General features: G+C 43.9%; 1 protein-coding gene across 6 annotated transcripts; it reads left to right on the forward strand.

The window, feature by feature from the left end:
* The first annotated feature begins 4139 nt into the window (after nt 1–4139).
* On the forward strand, nt 4140–20555 carry LOC112116921 (cholesterol 24-hydroxylase). 6 transcript variants are annotated; one of them, XM_026651289.2, is made up of 15 exons: nt 4140–4438; nt 8519–8596; nt 8928–9009; nt 9646–9719; nt 10559–10645; nt 11876–12014; nt 13062–13172; nt 13998–14154; nt 14532–14597; nt 16042–16114; nt 16592–16676; nt 17417–17527; nt 17858–17946; nt 18471–18537; nt 19706–20555. In XM_026651289.2, the coding sequence occupies exons 1-15, from the start codon at nt 4311–4313 to the stop codon at nt 19865–19867; spliced, it is 1509 nt and encodes a 502-aa protein (XP_026507074.1). In that variant the 5' UTR covers nt 4140–4310; the 3' UTR covers nt 19868–20555. The 6 variants fall into 6 exon arrangements, with proteins under 6 accessions (XP_026507074.1, XP_026507075.1, XP_026507077.1 ...); XM_026651290.2 differs by having other exon boundaries at nt 14535–14597; XM_026651291.1 differs by lacking the exon at nt 4140–4438 and adding an exon at nt 4733–4806.
* Nucleotides 20556–21804: the final 1249 nt, after the last annotated feature.

A 21804-nucleotide genomic window follows, 5' to 3' on the forward strand; every position in this document is an offset into this window, starting at 1 on the left:
TGGCACGTCAAACAGGTTGTTCCTTATCTGTAAGATGCTATAAACTACTTTTACACAGTTGTGCTGATCCTGGAGGACTGGCAGGTCAGGAAGCAAGGTAGCTGGATTAAGGGGCCCACACCTTTTAAAAATTAGGTTAGTGTTTTTTAAGAGTTCGGCCTCTAGCTGTTGCTGCCGATGGGCCGAAAAGACTTGGGTTGTGCCCCTACGCAGAAGGGCTGACAAGGCATGAGAGGTCCAAACCGTGGTAAAATGACCCAGGGTCAGGCTCTTTGCCTTTGTGATCAGCAGGGCAGCTGCTGCCAGAGTCCGGGTGCAGGATGGGGTTCCCTGAGCGACAGGGTCGATCTGCTGAGAGTAAAAAGCAAGCGGGAAATGGTGGGGCCCGCTCAGCTGGCTAAGGACGCCACTAGCAATTCCGCCCCTCTTGTGGACAAAAAGGTGAAAGGGTTTGCTGTAATTGGGGGGGCGGAGAGACATGGAGGAGGCCACACTGTCCTTGAGTAACTGAAAGGCTTGGATCGTGTCCGGGGACCACTGCAAAGGGTCAGGAGCAAGGTTAGCAGTGAGTCGGTGGAGCGGTTTGCTTAACTCCCCGCAGGACGGCAACCAGGGGCGACAGAAGCCAATTAATCCTAAGAAACCTCGAAGTTGTTTCTTGGTGTTTGGCAGAGGGCAGTTTTGGATAGTCTTTATGCGGACTGGGTCCATTTGTCTCCCCTCTGGGGTTAACAGGAAGCCCAGATATCGGACCTTTTGTGAGACCCACTGAATTTTGTTAGGGTCTACCTTGTGGCCTCTGGTGTGTAGGTATAATAAAAGTGCCTTACCATCGATGCGGAGGGCAGCTTCTTTGCGGTTACCTAATAGGATGTTATCTACGTATAGGACTAACGTGGATCCCTGCGGACTGGTGAAGCCTTCCAAGTCGTGGCGGAGGCATTGGCTGAAAATCGTGGGGCTGTCTCTGTAGCCTTGAGGAAGTCGTTGCCAGACATAACTTTGTTCCTCCCAGGTGAAACCAAAGAGATACTGAGAGTCTGGGTGCACAGGAATGCTGAAAAAGGCTGATTTTAAGTCAATAACAGTGAACCACTCAGCATCCCAGGGGATTTGGCTGATGATAGTAGCTGGATCAGGAACTACTGCATGAAGAGGGACCACATACTGATTAACAACCCGTAGATCCTGTACAAAGCGCCAACGAATAGGGTCTCCGTTCTTTTTAGGAGGCTTTTTGACAGGCAGTATAGGGGTGTTACAGGGAGTGCGCTGAGGGCGGACTAGCTTTTGTGCAATGAATCCCTCGATAATGGGGCGGATGCCCTCCCGGGCTTCCAGCGACAGGGGGTATTGAGGGACTGACGGGGGGGTTAAGGAGGGCTTCACTTGAATTTTTACTGGCTCTGCCGAAAGGAGCAGGCCAACATTAGTGTCAGAAATTCCCCAGAGGGTTAAAGGCAAGTCAGTGAGGTCACGGGAGAGAGAGGGAGGGGTTTCCCAATTACCCTGAGTTGGGGCTGAATTTCCTAACACTGTCATCAATAATCCTACCCCTTCAGGAGTGCAGGTTAAAGTAGCCTCAAGCTTACAGAGTAAATCCCGGCCCATCAAAGGGATCGGACAAGCTGGGGAAAAAAGAAAACGGTGAGAAAAACATTTATTAGCATAAATAACATTTAGAGGCAAAGTGAGTCCCAGAGACTGTGGGTTGCCCTCCACCCCAGTTGCAGTTTTAACCTCAGAGGATAGCCAGGGAGAGGGGGCATGATTTAAAAGAGAGAAAGTAGCTTCAGTATCAATGAGGAAAGAGACAGGCAGTCCTTGGACTGAAAGGGTTAGACGAGGCTCTTTGCTGGGAGGGGAGAAAGTGAGGAAGGAGCCGGCTAAAGACATTAAGGAAATAAGACCATTACATTGTTTGCCTTTGCCCCCGGGGTACCGTCATTGAGGAGGCTGAGTTTGCTGCAGCTGCTGCTGTTGCCCGTAGTTGATCCAGGCCTGGGGAACGGGCTGAGCTGGTGGTGCAGGGGTGTATTCGTCCCTGGTGTAAGTATCTGCGGATGCGACCGGACCCTCTGGGCGTCCCCAGGGGCATTTACGTTTAAAGTGACCGGGCTGTCCGCACTGAAAACAATTTCCTGGTGGCTGGGGTTGCCAGGACCCTCTTCCCCGAGCACCCTGAAATCCCCTGCCACGGCCACGGCCACGGCCTCTGCCTTGAACACCGCCGCGAAAAGCTAAAGCCATCAACTTATATTTTTCCTTTTTCTTTTTCTTTTTACTACTTTCCCTTTCTTTCTCCCATGCAAAATCAGCTACGTCCAACACTGAAGTGACTGACTCACCTCCCCAACCAGGGCGAAACTTTAAGAAATAATTCCTTACAGGGGGCACTGACTGATTCACAAAAAACGAAATAAGCCTTTATATTCCACAATATTAGTATGTTGTCCACAAAAGGTTGGTCGTGCACCTGTAAAGGCATTTCTCTACTTACACCTTTATTACTCACAAAAGGTTTGGCGGAGGCAGCCTCTGGGCTATCCTCAGGGGAGGGGTATGCAACCTGCTGCATCTGCTTGATCTTTTGCCTAGTAATTACTCCTCCCGAGGTGTGCCCTTTCATTTCCCCCTTATCCCTCTGCAGAGATTCCGATCTGGAGTCCTGCAGATTCCCCTCTGCGCCCTGGAGAGAGTTCCCCTGCGGAGGAATAGGGGCAGGTGCAGTGGGGACCAACTGACGAGTCAAAACACGCCGTGGTTTACACCCTTCATTGAAATAACATGGAGGGGGTTCACTCTCGGGAGAATACCTAACTGCCATAATTTTTAAAGATTTCCACAGCTCTGCTGCTGTGTCCCAACAAAACCAGTAACATAACTGTCCCGGATGGTCTTTTTTGATCTGGCTCCTTACTCCTCTTAAGGCAGCCTGTTCGAAAGAGCCATACGAAGGCCACCTCATCTCCGGGTCGGCCAATACCGCGGTATACCCAGTCCAATTCCTTACACACAGTGTGTACAACTTCCTCCTAGACATTCCTGTCTGTACTGGGAGTTTCCCTTCGTTCCATAACTTATTTACAATCCCCAACGGACTCTCAAGAGGCATGCTAGTCCCTTGACCCATGGTGTCTGACAGGAGCCCTCCAACTGGCGTTTATCCTGCTGTCCAGTACACGACCCCTCAATATTGAATTAGCTGGGAGAAATCTCCCGTGGCGCCTGCCAATTCGTATATGAGTGGTCTGACCACTGGACAGAGGCACCGCACCAGAAGGAAATCCCGGACGAGCCCCCAAATTGTTAGGTAAAAAGCAAGTCCTTACTCACCTCTCCAGCACCCGAGTTCGTGCGGAGTTGGTATGGGCTTACAATCTGTCAGAGACCAGACACCAATTCATTGATCAACGGGCTTACACTATTCTTAGCTTAAAAGGCTTCAGAGTAATGTGGCAAGTTTATTAGGGGTGAGCATTAATATTTATACACAGAAGTAAACAAAGTGATTAACAGATCATAATGGTTATGCATAATCAATCAAGATTCTACAGGATAAAACAGGTTAAAATGTAGATTTAAAAAGACAAAAGGGGAGATGGCTACTTAAGGGGAGGGGGGTGTCATGAGTAGTTCGCAGGTCAGAGCTTTGATTAAAAGTTCAGACAGAGACATCAAGTCTGGGTTAAGTTTAAGCTTATCAAAAGTTCAGACTCAACACTTGTGAGGAAAAGCTTGTAAACATGACCCGAATGTGATCTCAAAGTTCACAAATCAGAAGGCAAATACAAAGAACCCCAAACATATATATTTTAATATGAAGATTAAAAAAAATCTTGATTTTAAAAATTAAAGCTTTTTAGGCCAAGCTCTGGTGGGGAGGAGGGGGTGGTACTCGTGATTTTTGAACCAGGCTGTCTAATCTAAGGGGAGGAAAGTCCTGCGTTTCTGAATAACACATGAGGTTCACCTCCCTGTGTCCCTTCAGTGGAATTTGCCCTGTGCTGACAGCTCCCTTGGGTGATTATGAACTTTCTGGTTTCCCTCTGGTGAGAAGAGCAGCAAGGCTCCCCCCGGGTGGAAGTCGGCCGGGTTCGTGACAGGCTGTTACAGACTCCGCAGGGCCCAGCCCGGGAGGCAGAAGAGCCGGGGCCGGGCCGGGGCGCTGCCGGGGGAGGGCCGGGGAGGCCGGCAGGGCTGCCCTGTCTCTTTAAGCACAGCCTTGCGGCGCTTTCTGCCTTCCCCCTGAAGGGCAGGCCCCGGCAGGGAGTCGGAAACCCGCCCGGCCGAGCGATCTAGCCCCGGCTATGGAGGGGCTGGGGGTCCTGCTCCTCCTCTTGCTCTCGCTTTGCCTCCTGGCCTTCGGTCTTTACTGCTGCTACGTGAGAGCCATCCACGCGAAGTACGATCATATCCCCGGCGCCCCGAGAGCGAGGTAAGGCGGAGGCCAGTAGCATGCCCCTGGGGAGGGACGGGGCGGGGGGGGAGACCAAGGATCTTGCTGTTTCAGGCATCTCAACAGCACCCTCCCCCCATTTGCCACCCCAGTGCCTGGTCCCCTGGGGGTGGCAGGTTCTCACTTGCACCAGCCTGGGTGAATCAGAGCCCATCTGCTGCCCCAATGTCAGCATGGCCCAGTGAGGAAATAGGGGAGGGGGCTGCTGTCCGTGACCTTGCTGGTATTGCAGGGCCAGGCGTGCTGGACTGACCCGCTTTGGGTGCAGAACTGGCTCCGTCATAGTCAGTGGGAGCTTTGCCATTGACTCGAATGAGGTCAGGATTTCTCCTTTTATGCTGGGGGAGGTAAGCGCCTGGTTAGAGGCACTTTACGTCTTTTACCTGGAGGGTTTGGCTTTGAGTTGTATTTGTAGGATTTGGGCTCTGGCAATCCAGGGGAGGGGGTTGTGATCCATCTCGGGGCTAGCGAACTGGTTATGTTTGAAGCTCTGTTTCTGTTATACACTGTCTTTAAACTGACCCTGTTTGGCACAAACCTCCCTCTCCTCCCCCCCGTGCCTGTGGTCATATCCGAATTTTTGGACCACATCAGCTGACAATAATTTCACTCGCTTCAGCATATTCTCTCCTTACCGTGTAGGTATTCTGTTTTGGCAAAAAAACAAATGTCAACAGATATGAACAGTGGTAAAGAGACCTGTAGCACCAAAGTGGCATTGCTGCCACAAGGAGAAACAGCTCATGTAGTGGTATTGAGGCTGCTTATTTAACCTTATCTTTGGCCCTGTATGCACTAGTAAACTGGGCATATATCCGTATGTGAGCAGACGCAGCAATAGCATTCTATTGCATAAGCAGCCACGCAAGGAGATCGAGTTTGGTTGTGTAACTACAGTTATCATGTCTGTCTGTTCAGAGTCTACAAATTAATATTAGGGATATGCCAGCTCTAGTCCTGTTTGTAGTTAGATCAAAATGGCTTTCCAGGCCTGTAGCACCATGTAAGGTAAGTTTTTGGTTGTTTATTTGTCTGTTTCTCGTTAAGGATTTTTGGTTTGATCTTCAGTGATCAGCCTAGGTAGGATCCTTCAGAATAAGGCTTGTGATCTCTATATCCCTTTTTAATTTCCAGCACTGCTATATTATGCACTATATTGAGATCTGTGTGGCTCCTAGTATCAGCTTTATTTGGGCTTGATACCCTGTTGTATATTTTAGAATAGAAACTGGGTAAATTGTTTACGGTGCTCAGAGCCTTCATTTATGAGCACTTTTAATTTAAAACATTCTGCTGAATAGGTGTGAAAGTGATCCTTGCATTGGGGTTTTGTGCCATTTTTCTCACTTGAATGGCTCACATCTTTGGTTATCCCGTCAAAGGTTTATTTCACATAAGAAATCTAAAGGAAAACATGGAAAAATAGATGTCTCTCCAAACTGACATTTTTTGGATAATTGTCACATGCCGATACATCCCAACCTGAGCAAAAGGTATCATCGTGGTGTACGATAGTGTTAGGAATCCAGGAGTTTGATGAGTATTCTAGTCCCCTTGTAGCCCTTTGATCTGAATCTTTGATCATATAATAAAGAAAACCATTTTTAAGAGCCCAATCCCGTGAGATGCTGAACCCCCCACAGCTTCAGTTGGAGTCAGGGACTTCTGCAAAGAATCCTCTGCACTCCAAGAATCACTGCAGAACCCTGGAAAACAATGGACTTGAAATGACACAGGTGTGTGAAATGATGCAGATGTGTGACTCAAACATGCTGGTTTAGTCTTTTAGGGCCACACAGTGCTCTCTGTGTTAATTAGCATGACAACTGAGGCTTACACACCAACAACCTCTAAAAAAATATTCAAGTGGCCTGTGTGAAGAATATATGTTCTGTATTATCTTAGGCCCTGATCCTGCAAACCCTTCTGCACATGCTTAACTTTATGTGTTAAGTCCATCAAGTGTCCCATTGATCAAAAAAGCATAAGTGGAAAAAATGTGGTGCTGTCCTTTCCCTGGGAGGATGGGGGAGGAGTGTTCTAGAGTAGGGAAGCGGTGGCCAGTACATCCATCGGCGCTTCCGGCAGCCCCCATTGGCCTGGAGCAGCGAACTATGGCCAGTGGGAGCCACGATCGGACGGACTTGAGGACGCGGCAGGTAAACAACCCAGCCCGGCCCGCCAGGGGCTTTCCCTACACAAGCGGCGTCCCAAGTACGGGGAAACAATGCTCTAGCCCAATGGCTGGCTGATGGGGACGGAACATGTCAATGGTCCTACTCTAGAACACTCCTCCCCCATCCTCCCATGGAAAGGACAGCACCACATTTTTTCCACTTATGCAACAAAGTGACTTGTCTAAGGTGACACAGAAAGTTTTTGACAGAGCAGGGAACTGAAACCAGCTCTCATAAGTACCAGGCTAGTGCACTAACCATTTGGCCATCTTTCCTCTGTCATAGTGAATTAAACCACTGGCAGTCAGTGTACATGAGCATTCCCACCATTCTTACCACCAGTGGCTCTGGCACTGGCGGACTTGCATTGGTGGGAAATTTGAAGAAAAATATTTGTGGTGAGGACAACAACCACAGTCAACAAATGAGACGCACAAGGGGAGCCAGGGCTACAACTTTGCTCCTTTATGCTCAAAACACACAGGTTTCTGATACTTCAGCTAAAGGAGAATTTCTTTTGCTAACAGTTAGCAGCAGGGATCCTGTCCTTTTTGGTCCAGTTACTAGAAGGGAACTTCACTGACTCACACACACAAAGGGTTAAAAGAGTTTGTTATAAATGGTTGGGTAATTTTGTTAAATGCTTGACATTTTTAAGTAACTAAAAGAAGCTAGCATAGAGAAAGGGAACCTGTGCTTTTTACCATAACAACAGCACAGCTATCTGTGTCTCATTTGGAAAACTGATCTCCTTAAGCACAGCTTGTTGGCTTTTTGAGAAATTGCAGTAGGAAGCTGCTGAGCCGGATCCTACATCAGATGTATACAAAGTCAGTGGGAATTGCCAACTCGCCTCTAAAGGAAGGAATTGATGCATGGGTTTTAAATAAAGCTGATGCATTTGATGGATTAACACCTTTTATTCATTTATGTAATTACCATATTAGCCAATACTTTCCCTTCCAATTTTTCGTCTTTATTTCATAATTTGAATGAACCAGAACATGTAGACAGAGAGGGGCCAATTCTAATCATACTTTCATCAGTGTAACACCATTGACTGAGTTATCATGGTGTAAAGAAGTTCAGAATTGGGCCCACATTCTCTCTCTTCTGTACATACAATTATATAACAACTACAGCATGGATTCAGGAATATTAGATTGAATGCCCTTTGTCATCGATGCCAAGGCAGTTACCACCTGTAATCCCAAACATCTCAGATTCTTACACAGACAAAAGACTGTCTCATTTTACAGAGCAGCAGAGTCTTTGTGCTCAGTCTCTGTTCACAGACCTTCCTACACAATGCAGAGAACTCTGCAGAACAATTGAGGGAGTCTTGCCTTGTAAACATCAGGGAAGGGGGTGGTGGGGAATGTATCTTTTAGGAGGGGCTATGGGTTGTGGGTGTGTTTTCTTAAAAGGAAAGAAAATACAAGCAATGCAGACAGCACACCAACGGAAACCAGAACAATGTGACGAAGTTCTACAAAAGCTTACAAGCCACATGCAGTTGCAATCAATGTATCTAGAAATACACACTCATTAATATGATCTACTCTTGTCCTCAAATGAAGATTTAAAGCACATTTTAAAGGCAAATAAACATTATCTCCATTATTACAAATGGAGAAATTGATACGTAAGGTCTAACTTGTGTCAGTTCGCATAGCAAGTTAATGGCAATGCTCCCTGCCTCATGCAGATCCCCCAAGACCTGCATGTTCTGGGAGCTGAACCAACACAATCTTCCAAGTCCCTTCCAGCCTTTAAATCTATCTCCCATATTTCATTCTGTCCATAGACTCTTGAGTCCGATGGACAGAGAGTAGTGTTTCAGCCTTAGGATTAGACTAAGATCTAATTTTGTTTTCTCCAGCTTTTTACTGGGACACCTGCCAATCATCTGGAGAATGCTAAAGAAAAATGAGCTGGTGCATGATCTCTTCCTACAATGGTAAGTTATTATATCTCAATATTTTTTTTTATTGGACCACACTGCCACCCAGCATTACACAGGAGAGAGGGACATGCTGGCATCATTAAGCCTATATCACAAATTGGGAAACTGAGGCACAAATAGATTAAGTGATTTGCCCAGGGTCACTCAGCAAGTCAGTGACAGAGTCAGGAACAGAACATAGGTCTTGCTGTAAGTGCTTTGCCTAGGTGTGAAGGTAGCAGTGCCCATTTTACACTGTATTGTGTTCCTTTGAGGGTGTTTTCATTTCACACATGATTGATGTGTTATTTTGCACCATAATTCTTCTCCCCCCTTTCTCTTGTAGGGCAGAGGAGTATGGCCCCATTATGCGTTTTAATGCCTTTCACAGAGTCTCACTAATGGTTCTAAGTCCTGAAGGAGTAAAGGTACTGCATAAATCATCTGACTGGAATCATCCTATCCATCCACTCAGCCATCTGTCCTCCTATAAACCAAATGGGTGTTGTGCAGTGTTTGGAGTATGAGGTTAAGAGCCAGGATGCCAGGGTTCTAGTTCTTGCTGTACCGTTTGACTTATACTGTTGCCTTGATTTAAGCCACTTGTGACATCTCTTTCGAGGATAGTGGATGCCCGCAGCACCTACTGCAGTCAATGAGAGCTGCAGGTGCTCAACACTTCCAAAAACTAGTCCACTAACTGCTAGATGCCTCAGTTTCCCCTTCTGAATCGTAGGAATAATAGTGATGTGAGATTTGAGCAACTTTTGTAAGGCACTTTCAGAACCTGGGAGGAAAGCTGTTCTAGGACTAGGCCTGCAAAGAATCCTTAAGTTCTGTAAGTGTACAAATGAGGGAGCCAAACCCTCTAAAATAACTCTGTCTGGCAGACAAATGTGTTCCTTCCTAATAGTTCATGGGACGAGTTTGTGTGATTCATGGGGCCTGTTGCCTGTGGACTTTTGATAAAACAAAGAAAGAATTGAATGCTCAAATGGCTCTTTACAGTCTACTTGGGAAATGAATTGCACTTTATATTTGCTGACTGTGGGATTTGATTTTAGGAGTTCCTGACGATACCACAGTACCCGAAGGATCGAATAACATATAGCAAACTCTATGCTATATTTGGCATGAGGTAGGCCAGCTCCAATCAAAAGCATCATGTGCTTAAAATAAATTTAGAGATGAATAAAACGGGAGGAAGGGATTAAATTTGCTTTGATCGATTCTGGATTTGACTTTAAATTGGGATCCATGGCTAAACCCCAGTCACAATTGGGCACAAGGCACCCATTATATTAACTTGATGAGACTCAAACAGAATCAAGTGTCTTCCTAGTGGAACAATGGAGAGTATGCATGGAAGCCTTTATCTTTCACATCCCTCCCCTGTGGGATATGCACCTAGCCTCAAAACAGTTGGGCTTCTATGAGCTGAACCCAAAGCAGATGAAAGTTTGCACAAGACTATTTTAAAAAATAAATCAATCACTGGTTTCCCTTTACATTATTGAATCATTCCATTGTGCATGGGGGTATTCAGCTGCTGGTTTTAATCATAAAGGGTGAAATTATCCTGCCCTGCTAGCATGATTTACTGAAACATATAAAGTGGTACTTCAGATATGATTATTTATGATTTTGTACAGAGTAGTGTCTAGGAGCCTCCAGTCATGGATCAAGGCCCAGTTGTGCTAGGCACTGTACAAACACAGCTGTCTTTTAAAGTCATTTCCTCCTCCAGTGGCATGAGTGGAATAATGTGCTTGGACCAACTTGATGCTTCCTGAGAAAAGAACATATTTATAATTGGAAATTACAAAATATTGCCCTATTATAAAACCAAGTAGGCTAATGAGAGCTCATGCAGATGGGGAAAGGCTGCTATACATGTGGCTTGAAAAAATTGAAAACTTCATATCAAATCCCTTGCCAGAAACTTTTTCTTTTCCTTAATCCTCATCTTTTTGTTAGATTTTTAGGGAATGGCTTAGTGACTGATCTTAACCATGATCATTGGTACAAGCAACGGAGAATTATGGATCCAGCTTTCAGCCGAATGTAAGGCAAATCTATATCTGAGATTAGCTCCCTATTGTCTCCAGAGAGGAGTTATTAAAATGTGTCAGGTATTTCTCCCCCTTCCCCAATTGTTTTAAATTTAGAAGTAACTGCGGTCATTCAGTGGATAGTTCTCATTTTATCCAAAGTTTAATGCATTGTTTTCATGGCAACCATAACTCGGCCGTATTGTACGTACAGTCAGGGCCGGCTCCAGGCACCAGCCGACCAAGCACGTGCTTGGGGTGGAACCTTGGGGCGGGGCGGCGCTCTTCTTTTTTTGCCTGGGGTGGCAAAAAAGTTAGAGCCAGCCCTGTGTACAGTAAATAGAGACTAATTTGGTTCTCCCACTTACATCCATATACACCCAATGACAGTAGTAGCAGCAGCAGTTTTTGCAGAGCAATCTATCTAGACAACTAGTGATGACACCATATGTCATATCTGAGCGCCCCTCAAGTATCTAAAGAGCGACTTCAAATAGCACTTGTCTCCTTTGCTTCCAGTCTTTAGGAGAAACATCTTTATTATTGTGTAGGGTTTTTGTTTAGTTTTGCTCGTGTGTGTGTGTGTGTACTTAAAGGCATAGGCTCCGAGTCCATGGGTGCTCTGGGGCTCAAGCACCCACAGAAAAGAAATTATGGGTGGTCAGCACCCACCAGCCACAGCTGTTTGGTGGCTCTGCCGCTCAGGTGTGTGCGGGAGGGTGGAGAGCAGCAGGTGGGCAGGGGCCTCATGAGGGGGCAGAGGAGGGTGGGAAGAGGCGGACGAGGAGCGGGCCTTAGAGCAGAGCAGGGGTGGAGCACCCTGAGAAAAATAAAATTCAGCGCCTATGCTTAGATGGAAAGGTAAGCTAAATCTAGGCATTACGTTTCATTTCGGGTCTGATCCAAGGCCCACTGGAGTCAGTGGGAGTCTTTCCGTTGACCTCAGTGGGCTTTGAATCAGGCCCTTTGCTCCGAAAGTGATTCGTTACATGGCTATTCTTATCTCTGGTAGGATTGAATTCCACAGAAGTAGTGCAAGCAGAATTTAGCTCGTTCTATCGTGCTTAAGCAAGTGATTATTCCAGGTGTTTTCTTTAATTTGGAAAAATGTATGTAGCTAGTTTAGGGTTTAAAAAATCATTTGAAAAATTTGTATTCTCTAAATTTTCCTTTGTGAAATAAGTGAAGATAATTTTTCTCTAAACAAAGATGCCCCATCACTAATATTTTTTAAATTGTCCAGCTACCTGATTGGTTTGATGGAAACCTTTAATGAAAAAGCAGAGGAGCTGATGAAGAAGCTAGAGGAAAAAGCAGATGGAAAAACTGAACTGGACGTCATGAGCATGATGAGCCGAGTGACTCTGGATGTTATTGCAAAGGTACAGACTGTCTGACTTCCTTTTTCCACTGTAAGTGACAGAACAGTTGAAGTGCAGCTACCTAGACCAAAATCAGGGGGCTGTAGCTATGAAACAGAAAACTTTCCCCTGAATGCCAGGCTAATTGAGGCTGAGAGTCTACCACCCCTACACGGGTAGAGTAGTAGCATACTCCATAACTAGACCCGCTGAAGTCAGTGTGAAGTAAGAATAAGTTACCACTCAACCTGCCCAAGGGTGGCAGAATCTGATCTGCAGTAAGAGATGGAGGGAAACATTTTCAAAAGTGTTTTATGTCCCACTTTAGAAGCCCCTGTGCTTTTTGGAAATAGGACTTTGGCATGTTTTAAAAATTTTGCTCAGGGGCTGTTACACTCAGGCTATGTGTACTGTGCAATTGGAGGTGTGATTTACACCTCATATAGCCATGCCAGTGCTAGCTTTCATCTAGTTAGCATGCTAAAAGTAGCAGGGATTCAGTGTGGACTAGCAGCATGAGTGCATACCCAGGGTCCCAGATAGGCTTCAGCATGGGCTGTACAAGCCTATGTTGCCATTTTTGGTGTACTAACTTTGGTGTACCCAAGCTGCAGATCACACCTGCAGTGTAGACATAGCCTGAGAGAGCTCTCCAGGTCTGTGTCTTCTTCTCCCCCTCCTCCAATCTCAAAGGAACATGTCAGTATTAACTGACGTGTGTATAGTGTTTCATTGCCATTATGCATCAACAAAAACTTGCCATGGCTGCACCCTCTCTGCGGGAGCCAGCACGAGGTTGGTAGAAGGGAGCAGTAAATGACTACCCCCTTGGGTAATTAGTGTGACACATAGGGGTGTCTCTGAGCCACTCTCTCTCCCAGGGGCCACTTCTGGGCTTTAGATACCACCGTTTGTTCAGGGCTGTGCCTAAAGGTAGAATCTAACCCTTAGGTACTAGCATGATCTAGGAACAGGGCATGGGTCTATTCATGTGTTTTTTAATTATAGATGCAATAAGGAGAAGGATTTAATCAGCAAATAGCTGCCTCTTTCTCTCAATATCCTCAGGTGGCCTTTGGCCTAGAATTAAACACGCTGCATGATGACCAGACGCCTTTCCCACATGCCGTGTCCATGGTCATGAAAGGAATGAACGAGATACGTGTCCCTCTTGTGCAGGTCCGTACACATCTCACTTCACTTAGTGCTCTCTTCAGAGTGAAGCTGTAGTCACTGCATGCATATTGACTGGTGAGCACAGTGGGCTGGGGTTGTGTGTTTGGGCCCATTCGCAATAGAAAAAGGATCAACAGATTGAGATGGTTCCTGTGTCTTTCCTTTCCTCTCTCTTTGAAATAAAATTTCAGTAGCAATTTAAGAAACTCACGCACTGAACAAAATATTTTATTTCCTCTCTCTCTCCTGATCTCGCTCTCTCTCTCTGTGAATAGAAGCATAAATGTGTCTGAAAAAAGGATCATGGTCTTTACTAGAGTTGGTTAGAAAATGGGTTTTCTTTCTGTGAAAATTTTTTTTAGCAAAAATTCATATACCAAAACTTTTCTACTGAAAACCGAAATATTTTGATTTGAAAATGCTGCCACAGTGTCTCATGGAAGTTGTAGTTCAGATGCCTTGTGCTCCCATTTGCCTCTATAGGTCAGACACCCTTGTTAGACTACATCTCCCATGATGCAGGAGAGGGTGTATTTTGGTGCTTCCTCGGAGTCCTTGGCCATGGCGCATGAGGCAGCTGAATTGAATTACAGCTGCTGTGAGGTGCTACAGCAGCATATCCAAACTGAAATATTTCGGTTTTCAAGCATTTGGTCTTTCAACAAAAAAATCTAAATTTTCCATGGAGAGCAAATATTTTTAGCAAAAAATTTCATTTAATCAAACCCAGTTTTTTTATTAAAAACAGTTTTGATCAGCCCTAGTCTCTACACCTCTTTGGTTTATTCTGCAAAGCTAGTAAAATGACCAAGTACATTTTATATTCAGTACATGCCAGGAAAACAAAAATTGATAAAGGAGATCCGGGAAAGTGTGAGACTGCTGCGCCGTGTGGGAAAGGAATGCATTGAGCAGAGGCGAGAGGCCATCCAGAATGGGGAGGAAGTCCCACGAGATATTCTTACTCAGATCCTGAAAGGGGATGGTAGGAAACTCAGCATTCTCTGATTTCATTATTCTGTGAGTTGTTTTGCAGAGTTAAACAGTGGATCCAAACACAAAATTTGGGGATTCACTTCTGGATCTGAACTTTGAGGCTCAGTCCTTTCTAACATGTTCAGGAATGTTTCTTTCAAGCTGAAGATCCAAACAAGGGTTTGTTTACAAGTGGGACCTTGTCCTGGAGATTTTGTTCCTTTCTGAGTTAAACATATACCTCTTTGTACATTTGGAATCAGAACTTGGGTTCCAGGTCACCACTGAGCCTCCCCCTCCCTTATAGCCCCCCCCCCTTCCCATGACCCCAAAATGTTGTTAAAGGGGCAAAGTAAACTTTTATAACTACTTTGTTTCCTATTCCAGCAGCTCAGGAGGAGTCTAGAGATGATGAAAATATTCTGGATAACTTTGTCACTTTCTTCATTGCTGGTTTGTACAGTAGTTACTTTATTACTCTGACACATAATGTGGGAAGCTATTGAAAATAGTATGCATTCCCAGGGGGTCTATAATGAGAGTTACTAAGAGCTTGATTCTCTCTCTGACACAGGTGTAGGTCAGGAGTAACTCCATTGCAAGTTATAGTGGTGTAAAACCAGTTTGAGTGAGATCTGGAGTGAGAAATAGGAAAATGACATTTAAACCTCCCGCCCATCAGATAAACATAAGCAAAGAATATCTGGACCAGTGGCTCCCAAACTTGGTCCACAGAGCAGCACTTGATGGTGGTCTGCAAAGAGCTGGTTAGTCTCATGATGCTGTCTCCTCCCCTAGATCTCATTGGAAGTAGCTAAAAGACATTAAGGGAAATGTGGTCTAAATGCAATTCCTATAAAGTGGGGGCACAGTGTGTTGAAAAAATGTACTCAAAGAATAGTTATCAATGGTTTTCTGTCAAACTGGGAGGACGCATCTAGTGGGATCCTTCAGGGGTCTGTTCTTCATTCAAAACTAGTCAATATTTTCATTAATGACTTGGATAATGGAGTGGAGAGTATGCTTATAAAATTATGAATGATGCCAAGCTGGGGGGTATTGCTAGCACTTTGGAGGACAGGATTAGAATTCAAAAAGACCTTGACAAATTGGAGAATTGGTCTGGAATCAACAAGATGAAAATCAATAAAGACAAGTGCAAAGTACTACACATAGGAAGGCAAAATCAAATGCACAAACACACAATGGGGAGTAACTGGCTAGGAAGTAGTACTGCTGAAAAGGGCTCTGGGGCTTCTAGTAGATCACAAATTAAATATGAGCCAACAATGTGATAAGGCTAATATCATTCTGGGATGTAATAATAGGAGTGCCTTATGTAAGAGACGGAAGGTAATTATTCTGCTGTACTCAGCATGGATGTGAAGTAGTGTATCCAGTTCTGGGCACCATACTTCTGGAAAGATGTGGACAAATTGAAGAGTCCAGAGAAGAGCAACAAATATGATAAAAGATTTGGAAAACCTGAACTATGGGGAAGATTTAAAAAATCTGGTATGTGTATTCTTGAGAAAAAAGATTGAGGGGGGACCTAATACTTTTCAGAAATTTTAAGGGCTGTTATAAAGAAGATGGAGATCTGTTGTTCTCCATATCCACTGAAAGTAAGACAAAAAATAATACGCTTGATCTGCAGCTTAATCTGTTTGTGTTTTTTATTGTTGAAGTCCTCATACATGCATATCTCAATATTTATATGATTTCATTCATTTATTGCCTAGCACAGTATTAAAATTAAGCATTTTGGGCTTATTTTTTTTAGAGGCCTCAATCTGGCCTCTGGTTTTGTGGTCACAGTTGTATTGGTGCACTTAATTTTGTATAGAATAGTATTATTTTCAATGTTGCTTTTTAAATAGATTCTCAATATTTTTAGGTCATGAGACAACTTCTAATCAGTTATCATTTACAATAATGGAACTGGGGCGGCAACCTGAAATACTAGAAAGGTATGTACACTCCATGCTTAGTTTGCCAGGCCAGCTCTCTGACTCTGGGGTGAGCATGTTGTGCCCCATAATAATTATAAGGACTATTAAATAACCAGTATTTATTCATAATAAATCCTAATCTGTGTTCCAAAATAAATAATATTTAATGCAATTCACACTGTAAAATAAAAAACATGGAAATGAGATTTTTCAATTCTATTTAAGTAATTCATTTAGAAGCCTTTATATAAAGCTGGTCTTGTCTGCAGATGGAATTTATCACATTTGATTGTATTATACTTTATGAATACTGCTGTGGTACTGATCCTGGAATATTTGCTCAGGCAGTCGGCCTTTGGAATCAATAGGCATTTTGTCTGAGGGAGGAAGGCAAGGTCAGGCTCAATATTAGGACAGTTTAAAAAAAAACTATTCACCTCGCGTAGCAGGAAATGGATGTCAGTAACTACAGCTTCTCCTTCATTACACCTCTAGACTTCATGCTGAAGTGGATGAGGTTATTGGAGCCAAGAGGGACATTGACTATGAAGATCTTGGGAAGCTCAAGTACTTGTCACAGGTATAGTAGGAGAATGAGGCCAAAAGGAAGCTTGCGTTGTTTTGCAGCACTTTTGCCATATCATAGCACAGCCATTAGGGGCTCTGAACTGGTTTCGTTTCATACAAGTAAAAGCGACGATCAATTCTGACAGTGTTTGTCCTAGGTATTCTGAGCCTTCAGGGGTAGCATAACCTTGGCAGAAAAGATGTTCTTGGGTTTTCACTTGGAAATCGCACAAAAATCCTTGCCTGCTTAGTTTAATTATCATCGGAGCATAGAACTAAGTTTCTCACTCACTGTATGTTTCAAGTGAATGTCTGCCCTTATTTTGACAACATGGGTTTGTAGCCTGGAGCTCCACCCCAGAGAGTCTGACTTGGGGTAACTGACCAGGTTTCAGAGCCTGAGCTCCAACCTGAGTGGTAATAGACTTTACACTGCTATTTTTAGCACTATGGTGCAAGTCCCACAAGCCCAAGGCAGTTGACCTGGGCTCTTAGTCTTGCTGCTGTGGGGTTTTTTGTTGTTGTTTTTTTCATAGTGTTCTCCTTACACATAAGGCAGTAAGCAGGGCTGAAGTATATGTATTTAGCTGTCCTGCTTTGCTAGTCATCAAATTCTCTAGCTACAGTCTTCCTTATATTGTTCATCTTCCTGATCAATGACTTGATTGGAAAGGCTATGGGGGAAGAATTGGCATCATATCTCTTCTCCCCATGTTGTAATAATTAACTCTTTGTTACTCTGTGCTGGCACAGGTTCTCAAAGAATCCCTCCGATTATACCCTCCTGTTTCAGGGACCATACGTTGGACAGGAAAGGAAAATGTCATTGAAGGCGTCAGAATTCCAGCAAATACTACTCTAATTGTGAGTTTGATGGCTGCATCCAAAACCCATCAGGTTGTAGGTCCACACACAATGGAGTTAGACACTGCAGAGCCAGAATTCCCTGCTGGCATAGTTCATTGACTTCAGGGGAGTTACGGCAGCAGAGAATTGGGCACTGAAGACCAAAAGAATAAGGTGTGAATGGGGCTTTTGAACCCAGTTCATGGCAGTACGTCAGATCCAGTGATGGGGAGGGTGATGCAAAGTGTTTAGTTAGAAACAAACAGAATTATTTTTGTCCTTGTGAGCCATCAGAGAGGCTTTAGCAGTGTGCATCTCATAAATAATGCAAACACATTTTATTGGCAGTTCAGCACATATATCATGGGAAGGCTGGAAAAGTTTTTCAAGGACCCACTGACCTTTAATCCTGACCGATTTAACAAAGATGCACCAAAGTGAGTATATTTTACTACCATGTTACCAAAACATACTGAGTAACCATTATGGTAAGAGCATTAACAGGGAAAATATGTTTATTATTGTAGCTTTATGCTCAGATGCAAATCCAAGCATTATTATTAATAATTTTGTGTTTTATACAGCAGGTTTTTATCTGCAGTTCTCAAAGGAGGGTAGTATTCTTATTCTTCTTAACATTTAGACTTGAGTAGTACCCAAAGGCCAAATCAGATTGGGGCCCATTGCATTGGGCACTATCCAAATATATAATGAATGACCGTCCCTGCCCCCAAGAGTTTACAGTGTCATTTCTCCCATATGACAGGAAATGGGCACAAAGACTTATGATGCTATTCTGCTGTTAGGTTAAGAAGATGGTGCCTTAATGAGTCAGAGGTGTAAAGAAGTTATTCCGAAGCAATTAAAATTACAGTTGTGATGAAATATTTGACTTATAAACCAGCTTCTATCATCCCAGTGCAGCCATCAGAATAAATATTGTCCTTTTTTTTTCTTGTAGGCCATATTTTACCTATTTTCCATTTTCTTTGGGACCCCGTTCCTGTATTGGACAGATATTTTCACAGGTAGGCAGGCCTCTGAAGTTTTGGTGTATCCCACCTTTTTCATAGATTCCAAGGCCAGAAGGGACCATTGTGATCATCTAGTCTGACCTTCTGTATAGCACAGACCATAGAACTTCCCCAAAATAATTCCTGGAGCAGATCTTTTAGAAAAACATCCAGTCTTGATTTAAGAATTGTCAGTGATGGAGAATCCACCATGACCCCTGGTAAATTGTTCCAGTGGTTAATCACGTTCACCATTACAAATTTATGCCTTATTTCCAATCTGAATTTGTCTAGCTTCAACTTCCAGCCATGGGATCATGTCAGACCTTTCTCTAATAGTTTGAAGAGCTCATTATTAAATATTTGTTCCCCGTGCAGTAAGATCGCCCATTAAACTTCTCTTTGTTAAGCTAAACACATTTTAACCGTTGCTTCATTGGTACATGCTGTGCCATGTTGCTGAAGTAATAGGCAATCAGACAGGCCCAAAGGCATAGAGGCAAAGCTACTGACCTGGCCTCTTTCCCTTAGAGCTGGGATCCCCAAGGCTGTCCTGATACACATTTGTGGACAGTGTGGGGAAGCTGGCCTTGCTATTTGTTGCCTGCTCTGTAGCTCTTGTGTGGAATCTTCTGTTTTTCCAGTCTCCCATGGTGCTAATGGAGCTCATCTAAATGCAGTTATACCTGCGCTGGCAATCCTCTTATTAAAGTGGATTGATCCGTACCCTTGTCTCCAAGCCAGACCTAGAACTTAAACCAACAGACATATCTTTGTGCCTGTAATATACACCTCTACCCTGATATAACGCGACCCGATATAACATGAATTCAGATATAACGCAGTAAAGCAGCGCTCCGGGGGGGGAGGATGCGCACTCCGGCGGATCAAAGCAAGTTCGATATAACGCGGTTTCACCTATAACGCGGTAAGATTTTTTGGCTCCCGAGGACAGCGTTCTATCGGGGTAGAGGTGTATCTCCAATTCGGGAACGCTGCAGGTGACTGAGGAACACCCCTCCCAGGGGCAGCTTTCTCCCTAATGGAGTTACAATAACACCGTAGCTTGTATCGTTTTAAATCTCCGTATTTTACAGCATTGCCTAGTGTCTTCAATTGAAATCTCTTCAGCCAAAGCAACATTTGCATCTGCTGATTTCGAGTTTTCTTTTCTCCTTAACAGATGGAGGCTAAAGTGGTGATGGCAAAACTGCTTCAGAGGTTTGAATTTCAGCTGGTGCCAAGGCAGAGCTTTAAAATTTTGGATACAGGAACCTTTAGACCAAAAGATGGCGTAGTGTGCATATTGAAACCACGGATCATTACAAAAGGGTCCCAAAAATAATGGGAGTGGGGAGCAATGGAGTCAAATGGTGGTGGAGTTTCCCCTCAGATTTTAGAGATTTTTTGGAGTCACTTTTGAGGGGTACTATATAGAAAATGTTGTTAGCTCACCCCGTAATTACTGTGGAGACGTTCAGGAGTTTCAGTGTGGCTGTTTATTTGAATCTTGGTGATCTGGAAGCTTTGCAAAAAGCAGACTTTTCATCAGGTACTGCCTGGTTCTCACCAGACTTGGGAAAATCACAAGAATATCCTCTCTCACTCTGCTAAGTGTGATAACAAACAAACCTAAAGCCAAATCCTGGTCCAGATTTTTCACTGATTTCAATGGGACCATTGGACATAAGTTCAGAAGCACTGAGCACTTAAACAATGAATCAAACACTTGGTTGAATTGTACAGCAGTTTTGGTTTGAGTTTGGGGGTGAAAGTTTGGGTTCATTCTTATTGCACCCAAATCATTTCCCCCGTCAATGCTCTAAACTGCAATAGTGCATGTTATTCTTGCTGTGAATATGATTCAACATATGAAAGCTAATGGCAGGGGAGGGGATCAGAGGCTACATCTATTGTCTATCCTAGAGCTGTGCAAATACTGGATTTTCTGATTCATTGGTAATTCCAAAATAGATTAAAAAAATTGTTTCAGAATGATCAAAAAATGAATTTAAAAATTTTTTTTGGCAACTCAAAAAAGTTAAAAAAAAATTGGATTGAACAAAATGTTTTGATTTCAAGCCTTTTTTAATGTTTTTAATTGTTTGGTTTTTAATAAAATTAAGGTCAATTTCTAAATGAAAAGTTGTTTTGAATCAAAACACTGAAATATTTTGTTTTGAAAATTTCAGTGAAGCGTTTCAGTTTTTTGCAAACTTTCTTTTTAGGGTTTTTACAGTCAAAGTAATTGGACAAAACCACCATGAATTTGTAAAACATTTTAAATTTTGCCCATATATAGTTTTTCCTCCTTTCTTATCTGTCTCTCACTCTGTCTTTCACACTGTCCTTCTCTCTAATCCCAGTCCATGTTGCTCAGTGAACACACACTGGAAGCAAAAGTTGTGCTGTGTCTTCGCATTTACCCTGTACTACTTTTACCGCTGACGTTAGCTGGATCCTAATATGACAGTGCTCCACGCTTGACGAAGCACTCAACTGGATTAGCTTCCAAATGGCCTATCTCAATTAAGGGAAGAACTACTTGGGAAAACGCTACTGTTTAGAAATAGATGGTAATTAATAGATGATGGGGAACATGACCCTGTCTTGGATAAAAGGGAGTTCAGGATAATTGGAGCTGAACTGTGTTTCTTATCACTTCCAATTAAGATGGGCAGAAGACAGGCTGTGACATGGTACAGCATCCGTCTGTTCCTGTAGGGCCAGATTGTAATGCCCTTACACTGAGTTCCCATTGACTTCAGTGGTACTGCTCATGGGCTAAGGTACTATTGAGCATAAATAAGGGCATGATAATCTGCCTATCGCATTGATGCTATCACTTTGACAGCATTACTGTCTTTGGTAATGTCCTACGGTACACATGCTGTCAGGTATAAGGCCCTGCAGCTGCACTTGCTCAGTCTCCTGCCAGCCTAATGAGCACAGCTGGGATGCATCAACTAGACCACCTGACGGATTGCCTCACCTGGTTGGCTGAGGAAGCTAACAGTCTTGCTCTTAAGCCCAACAGCAGCAATTCACTGGCTGCTCAATGCATATGCCTGTGGTTACACTCTGTTTCTGTGCTCAACTTGCTCCAAGCCCTGCTTCTACATTGCTCCTCCCTGACTATCCTGTTACACCCAAATAAAGGGACTCTATCTTTCTCTCCAAGTACGTTGCTGGAGGTTAATATGGGACTGAGCCAGATGCCTTTTTGCTTGAAGGCCAGCTGGGGACATTGCTGAGGTCTGGATGCCCTATCCGGGGTGAGGG

The sequence above is a fragment of the Terrapene carolina genome, unplaced genomic scaffold (assembly GCF_002925995.2).
Source record: "Terrapene carolina triunguis isolate 2854851 unplaced genomic scaffold, T_m_triunguis-2.0 Scaffold96, whole genome shotgun sequence".
Taxonomy (NCBI): domain Eukaryota; kingdom Metazoa; phylum Chordata; order Testudines; family Emydidae; genus Terrapene; species Terrapene triunguis.

Coding starts and splice junctions, on each gene's coding strand:
- LOC112116921 (XM_026651289.2), top strand. CDS start 4,311: ATGGAGGGGCTGGGGGTCCTGCTCCTCCTCTTGCTCTCGCTTTGCCTC. Junction 4,439..8,518: donor CCCGGCGCCCCGAGAGCGAG/GTAAGGCGGAGG, acceptor TGTTTTCTCCAG/CTTTTTACTGGGACACCTGC. Junction 17,947..18,470: donor TTTAACAAAGATGCACCAAA/GTGAGTATATTT, acceptor TTTTTCTTGTAG/GCCATATTTTACCTATTTTC.